The 8416-nt window shown below is 40.8% G+C and overlaps 1 protein-coding gene across 1 annotated transcript; it reads left to right on the top strand.

The window, feature by feature from the left end:
* The first annotated feature begins 2809 nt into the window (after positions 1-2809).
* fabp6 (fatty acid binding protein 6, ileal (gastrotropin)) lies at positions 2810-5982 on the top strand. The gene is made up of 4 exons (XM_067995859.1): positions 2810-2876; positions 4490-4665; positions 5754-5843; positions 5929-5982. Exons 1-4 carry the CDS (start codon positions 2810-2812, stop codon positions 5980-5982), a joined length of 387 nt encoding a protein of 128 aa, XP_067851960.1.
* The last annotated feature ends 2434 nt before the right edge of the window (positions 5983-8416 follow it).

Raw genomic sequence — 8416 nt, 5'->3', positions numbered from 1 at the left:
AATGTTATTTGTTTAGTCGGTGGGAACCAATAAACCGTGAGCAGATGCTCTCCCCGGCAACAGACCAATAGAAGCAATAGATTCTGAGGAGAAGCTCTTGGTGTAGTGTGACATGATGAGACACTGAGCAGATTGGAGCTTTGCAATTGTGTGAGACTGTCATATGTGTCGAATGTTCAGGTCAGTTCCTGACTATCTCCACTAGGAACACTGCTACATAGTGCTGAAAGCAGTAACATTAACTGGCATTAAAACTAAAAGCAATGGAATTCATATCTAAGGTAAAGATACAAAAATAAATAGTGATTAGCTTCAGGTGTTAATTGGCCTGCTGTGCAGCTCCAGTATGTTTTCTTTTTATTGTGGAATTCACATTTGTTTCACAAAAAAAAACTATAAATTGTGAGATAGTTTGTGAATCTGGTTATCATGAAAATCTAATCTACTACAAGAGCTTCGTTCAGTTTGCTCTCATCAGCCTGGGCCAGAACTAGTGCACATAAGTGTTAGTACATAGTAACCCATCCATAGGAACAGGAGTAAGCCATTCAGCCCCTCGAGCCTGTTCTGCCATTCAATTAGTTCATGGCTGATCTGTATAATAGATACTATGAATCAGAGATAACAGTCTGATATGTGCTCATTGCAGGGGAGGATATCTTAGCTACCTTGTTCTAACTGGGTAAGTTCATCTGAATCCATTAAAGAGATACTGGATGGTCAGCAACAAAGTTGATATTAAAAGTCTTCAAGTTTACATTTGAGTGCCATAGATGTGACAGTTATTTTCTACCTTCCGAGGAGGGATAGTTAAGCCTGTAACTACTGCAAATCTACACAGAGTGTCATTGAACTTTTATTACACAAGGGACTCCTATGCTGCATTGTTTAATATATCTGTTTGGTGGTTCATAGCGTAAGTCATGGTCCAGTGGAATTTTATTCTACCACCTTCTAATGTCAAGGGAAATATTGTTATAACCAGTAAACCAAAACACAGTGAAGATGATTTTCTGTTTGGCACCTAGGCTTACTGTAAATTACCAAGATATTGGACAAGTGAGGCATATTCTGGTCCATAGGGCTTACCTATGGGAAAGGTCCGAGATGCTATATCTAAGAAGGCATCTAAAGACCCAAAAACATATCAATTGCTTATACAGTTTCAGCCTTTGCCTCAGTGCAGTACAACAATCACTCTGGAAACTATACAATAGGTCATATTTTCACATATGGTTCATTCCAGACCTATTACAGTGCTTTATTCCAGTCACTTCAGTATGGCACTGTGGTCTCTCAAAGACTTTTTCATTCTTCTCCTCAGAGCAGCATTCACTGGACATTTTTATAATTCAGACGTACCTGTGCAAACTAATTGGCTCAGTTGAGCATACCCTCATCTGATAGACATAGGAACAAGGGCATTGCTAAATGAAAAAAGACCAAGCTCCAACTAGTTTACCCTCTACAATCCTGGTAGTCGCACGATACAATGATAATGGAGTTGTTGTTTACAACAAACCAGTAATAACACAAGGAAAGCTTTGAGAACCATAGGTCCAAAGTCACCTTTCTCCTTCCAAGCATGCTACACTTACCACATATCGTGTCAATTTGACAATCTGAGAATGCATTCCAAAACAACCAGCATTTACCTCACCAAAATTGAAATCTCCCCTTTGACCTATCTTTCTGGGATCCTTCATCAGTTCAGTAAGTTTATACAAAGAGTAGCTGAGCCAGACAGACCAGGTGAGTCACAGGTTCCATCCCCAGTTTGTAGCGTGTAAGGTGATCTCAGCCAGGACAGAATTTGAAGCGCTACTGATGGCCTTGGTGCCTCTCCACTGTGGAAGGGAAAAAACAAGGTTCCTGTCCTCACCCATTGTCCAACATACAGACTTTCCAGGAGAGATCCCTCCTGTAAAGTGTGGACAATGAGTAGGGATGGCAATATGCCTTGCTGTGGCATCCTCCACAGCTGAATAACTGTCCAACACTTGGACTAGACATTGGAGAGTTACCATTACCTAGGGATTTCCACCCCAGAAACTTCAGCTGAGAAAAAAGGCACATAGCTAAGCCACGCAGACCAAGGGGTTCCAGGTTTGATCCCTGTTCTGTGCCAAGTTCACCGATCTCAGTCTGGGCTATCGGCAACGATGCCCTCCTGGGCCAAGGAGAGTAAAAAATGGCCTGGGGTTCCTACTCCTGATCACCAACCACTGTTGCAAAGGGCACGTGTAGATGTAGCAAGAGGTCAGGATCAACCTCAAATGTCCTGCTGGCAGTCACTTAATTTGCGGGGCAGCGGGACTATCTGGATAGCTCTTTCAAAGCACCGGCACAGGCATGACGGGCTGAATGGCCTCCTTCTGTGCTGGTTGATTCTATGATTCTAGAGAAGGAATGGTGAATGTTTTGTGTGTTCTGATCCACCAGGGTGCTGATGACGGGTCATACCCAAGTGTTGATATCTCTGCCCGTCTTTCATCTGGCCGGTCTGCTGTACATATACAGCCTTTTCTGAATTTTCTTACAAAGGTGGATGAGCTCACCTTTACTGCAGTCAGCATCGAGGGCAATGACATCCATGTCAATAACATCTTTAATACATTATACATTTTCTGCCATAAAAATCATGTCATTGCCTCATAATACTATACACAAATATAAAAATCTGGTTAATAAATCATTAGGGTGTGACTGCTCCCTGTGTATAAATACACACACCAGGCAGTCTGGTCACTATGTTCACCAACTTCTTCACTTCCAAACTCACTGTGAACCTGATCCCTGCTACATCATTATGGCTTTCACCGGCAAGTATGAAGTTGCAAGTCAGGAAAACTACGATGAGTTTATGAAGGTCCTGAGTAAGTTACTCTAATAGTTTGGGTCAAATAACGTGAGATTTTATTATTCAACAGGTTAGTTGTGCAAATGATGGTCCCAGTGGGTTTACTGAGTTGAACGTCACTGTGTGGTAAAGGATTGAGAGATTTTTTTTTAAAAAAGCTTTGTAACAAGAGGTGTATGCAACGACGTGAATGGTAATTTGTTGTTAACACTTTTGTCACCAGATACGACCACGAGAGATTTTTAAAATTTGAACTGAATAAAACTCGAGCTGCAGCACATACAGTACTGCAACACAAATGTGCCCCAGAGCCTGCTGGGGGGTGTCATGTTTTTAAAACTTTGTCATGTAGTAGTGATTGGTGACAAGGCGGCAATATTAATTCATCACTCACATTGAAGCTTACATCTCTCATTTCACCGGAGTTCTCAGACTAGGTTTATTTTATTGCTGGCTGGTCTTGGAATATTGTTATCTTCCCCAGTTCAATGTGGAAGGAAGGAAAGGTGTATTTTAAAGTGAGTTAGTGGATTCGCTATCGACTTTCTTCCACCTCAGCAGCCTGTTTGAGAACTCAACAAAAATAGATAACCATTTCTGACACTTGGAGCATATGTAAATGAAGTCGTCTTCAGATTCACTAGATTTTGCTCTCATAAGTTCAGCAAAATGCACAGAACTGTTTGATTTTGGCAGAGACTGTAGATTAAGCCACTGGGTGTTTTAATTTGCAGAATCAGACCAACTTTAAGGTGATACCTTGTTTAGTCATCAGGACAAAATCACCTCTCAGATGCCTCCTTTCCAGGTTGAAAAGCCTAAGTGTCTCCAGTCTTTCCCCATAACTCAGACCCCCTGACAATGGGGATCAGCTTTTTGCCTCTTCTCTGCGCTGCCTCCTGCACTTGAATGTCTCCCTTGTTTCTTGATGACCAGAACTGGACACAGTACTCAAGGTGCAGTCTGACCAGAGCTTTGTACAGTTTGAATCATAACTTCTCCTCGCAGTTGTATTCTGTTGTTTCGGCTATGTAGTTCAACAGTTTATTAGTTTTGTTGACTGCTGCTCTGCGTTGGTTGGAGATGTTGAGCCTACTAAAACTCCTAGGTCTCTTTCACACTCATTCTCAACCATTTCAACATTATATATATCACCTACTTTGCCTTCCAAGTGCAGTACTTCTCACTTGTCTGCATTAAGATTCATCTGCCATTGTTTGGCCCACTCATATTTTGTTTCTCTCATCATCTGCAAATTGAACCGATTTACATTGAGTTTCTGAATCTAAGTCACTGATGTAAATGAGAAAAACAGTGAGGCCAACACTAAATCCGGAGGCATTGCACCCGATACTTCCTACCATCCTGACTTTACTGCTCCAGCCTGCACCCATTGAAGTCTAATAACATCTCCCCCTCTTTTCCTCTAACCTTGGGTTATATTGACAAAAGGACCAAGTGTCATTGGTTACAAAATGAAACACACAATCTAAATAAGAAATTGAACAACTGCTTAGAAAAATTTAGTAAAAAGAGCAATATTTGAATAACCCAAAAAAGCAGCTGCTTTCTGTGATAGTATCTAAGCGAGGTCAGCACAAACCTGATATATCTGTTATTTACCCCCAGAATTTCCTGCTGATATCATCGAGAAGGGAAGGAACGCTAAGGTTGTTACAGAAGTCACCCAAAATGGAAATGAATTTACCTGGTCCCAAATTTATCCAGGAGGAAAAACCATGAAGAACACATTTGTCATTGACCAGGAATCAGAGATGGAAACTATGGATGGCAAGAAATTCAAGGTAAGCTTGGAAAATGTTTGGGTTACACAGATAATGTTGAGTTTGTTTCAGTGTTTCACTAATTACAAAAACTCACATCTTATGAGCAAACAAAGCATTGAGAAATTATACATTATATTATATATTTTTAATATAAAAATCAACGATCATGCCCAGTGCCTTCCTCCCGAGCAGGTGGACGAGGGCTCGACCGTCACGCCTGCCGCCTCTGCTTGGGAATGGGTTTGGTCAGAATGTGACTCTTACAGATCTGTGCTTTATTTACAAGTACAGTCTGTTATATCGAACCTACAACACAGAAACAGGCCATTTGGCCCAACTGGTCTAAGCTGGCGTTTATGTTCCACATGAGCCTCCTCCCTACCTACTTCATCTAACCCCATCAGGATGCCCTTCTATTCCTTTCTCCCTCATGTGCTTATCTAGTTAGCTGATCTGAGATGAAACAGCAGTTCAGGGCACTATCATTTGGTCTCCCAGCATCCCTGGACTAAAGAGGAGAAATTTCAGACAAGGTTTTCATTCAAGAGTTCCTGCTGGTAATCTGCAGGCGTGGGCATCATGTGAAGATAGTATTGAGCTCGGCTAATGTGCCCTGTAGTGACACCCAATGTCCTGGCTCACATGTGAAGAATGGCCATTTGGGTATGGTAGCAAAGGACAGGCAGCGCCTCTGAAACTGTGCCCCAATCCAAGTCAGTGCCTACAGAGAAACTGGTGAAAAGTAATGATCTGGATCTAATATTTATCCTTTGAGGGCTGCAACATAACAATGACAATAGTCTTCGCTTGTTCCCCACATTACTACAAGAGAAGACAGATCCTTCTCTTCTCTGCATGTCTTGAAATCCACCTTTCCGATTCCATACAGGACAGCACTTGTGTATCTCTTATCGGCGGGAGAGGTTTTGACAGTTGGAAAATCCATCTCTTCTAGCTTTATTTTTAGTAATATATGATTAGAACACATGGCCTGACTGTTCTAAATGAACAGGGGCATTGTAGTTTTGGTTATGAGATTGAATGATAAAATCACAAATACTCAACTCAGTACTGAATCTACTTCAACATTTTTTTTAAAATATCAGGCAATAGTCAAAATGGCCGGAAGTAAAATAGTTTGCGATTTTCCAAACTATCACCACACTTCAGAGATCTCAGAAGGAAATCTCGTCGAAGTAAGTGACTTTTCAATTAGAAAATGAACTCCAAATGGCAGCTGAAAATTGAGCCCGTGCTAATTCTTTGTATTCTTTCTGACAGACTTCTACATGCGGTGGTGTGGCTTACAAGAGAATTAGCAAGAAACTCGCCTAAGATAGCAAAACACTGGTTACCTCATGGAAATTAAAAATGTATCTCCATTATACATTTAAACTGTCTGTTTTGTAATAAAAGGATAACCATTTGTGTGCTGCTGATGTTTAGTTTTTCTTAATTTTACTATCGTTGGGGAGGAAATTGAGGTATTGTTTCCCAAAAGAACAAAAAAGGTTGCTCGGGCAGGAGCTGTCGGTACTTATGGAAGCTTAGCCCAGTATCAATCACAGCCTTCATGAGATGAGGCAGTAAAAGAACAAAAGTGACAGAGAAAGAAAATTACAACTGATATTTTTTTAAAATATATCAATTGGAAATAATTTTAAGGGATCTCTATAATGGCTCAGCTAGTTAAGTAGTTGACCTATACAGAAATGTAAATTAAATTATCCAAACATTAAAAATTCTTCAATGTCAGCTGTAGCTCAGTGGTAGCACTCTCGCCTCTTGAGCCCCTCTCCAGAGACATGAGCACATAATCTAGGCTGACATTTCACTGCAGTACCGAGGGAGTGCTGCACTATCAGAGATGCCATCTTTCAGATGAGACATTAAACAGAGGCCCTGTCTGCCCTCTCGAGTGGCTTAAAGGATCCCATGACACTGTTGGAGCAGGGGAGTTTTCTTGGTGTTCTGGTCAATATTTATTCCTTAATCAACATCACTAAAAATGTTTTGATCATTATCTCATTACTGTTGTGGGATCTTGCTGTGTGCAAATTGGCTAATGCATTTCCCTATATTTTAACGATGACTTCACTTCAAAAGTACTTCATTGGCTGTAAAGGGTTTTGGGATGTCCTGAGATCGTGAAAGGCATTATATAAATGCATGTCATTTCTTTATTTATTTCAGCGGACAGGAGTAAGTATTGATGACAACTGAAATCAAATCGTCAGAAGCTCTTTTAGATGGACATTAATGCTAGGAAGCAGACAGAATCACCTAAACTGATAAGCACGCAGCACAGCACATCACATCTCTCATTTTTACATATTCTAGATGGGTCGAGAGAGGGAGATTTTTTTTAAAAAGGCATCAATATCATGCCATAGTCACTCATTCATAGCCGCTGTGACTTACCAAAGGAGGGAATGGATTTAGCAGCCCCACTGGAAACACCAGGTGTCCACATTACAAACACGGCAATATTTATGGTACTGGATTAGCAATGCAGAGGTTGAGTTCAAACCCCAGCATAGCAAATTACGAAATTCAATTCAATAAATCTGGTATTTTGTGGGCTGGTTCACTAATATCCTCCAGGGAAAGGAACCTACTGCCCCTACCTGGTCTAGCCTACACATGACTCCAGTCCCACATTAGGTGACTGACTCTTAATGCCATCTGAAGTGGCTTAGCAACCCACTCAGTTACAAAAACAACAACACAAGAAGTGTCTGCCAGTATGCTTGAGGCTTTCCGCAACCGGTGGGCACCGCAGGGGCTGGAATGCACCCTGGATCATCATAATAAAATTATTTGACTCTGTTATTTGGTTTATGATTTGTTTTAAATAAACACCCCAAACCCCCTGTCTTATAAACAGGGGCCTAAAACACAAAAAAAACCAATGCTTTCTTAGGATAATTGCAGCCTACCCATTTGTTATTGACATCTTAAGATCAAATAACAATCTTATGGTACTAGTTATAGTCATTTTTAATTAATTAGTGCCCCATCAAAGATGGCTATAGTCTGGAACTTTTACTTGCACTATCCAAGAGAAGGGAGGGGAAAATAGGATCTGCTATAGTCAAGTGGCATGTTAACTGATGAGGTGGTAGGATGAAGCTATCAGGCCAGTCAGTGCTGTTTGTGAAATCTGACGCATTAGCAGCTGTGACTTAGCAAAGGAGTGTAAGGAATCTTACAACACCAGGTTATAGTCCAACTGTTCTATTTGAAAATCACAAGCTTTTGGAGGCTTTCTCCTTCGTCAGGTGGTGTTGTAAGATTCCTTACATTTGTCAACCCCAGTCCATCACCGACATCTTAGCAAAAGAGAGAATGGATTTAGCAGCCCCACTGGAAGCTAAAGGTGTATTCACATTACAAATAATTCCCTCCCCAAACACTGCAGAAAATTTAACAGCAAACAGAATGTCAATTAAAGAAAGCTTTCCTACCAGCATTCACACCTGCAAAGTACTTTCCCAAACATTCTCAGAGAAAAGACTGATGGACAGAGACACTGAGCAGACAAACCAACAATGTTACAACACTGCTCCATTCAAAACTGTCTCTTCTTCCTTTCTCTGACAATTGTTTCTTTTATTACCATTGATTGGATGAACCAGTCTCATGCTATTTATTGACTCAACTGTGCTCTGTTTCACCTGAAGCATATCAGAAATACTATACAAATGAAATGATTCTCAATGAGGCACTGGTGTTTTCTTTCACTAGATTGTTCTAACACTAAGATGGA

This window comes from Heptranchias perlo, chromosome 14 (genome assembly GCF_035084215.1).
Source record: "Heptranchias perlo isolate sHepPer1 chromosome 14, sHepPer1.hap1, whole genome shotgun sequence".
NCBI lineage: Eukaryota > Metazoa > Chordata > Chondrichthyes > Hexanchiformes > Hexanchidae > Heptranchias > Heptranchias perlo.
This window is presented reverse-complemented; position numbering and strand designations above follow the sequence as displayed.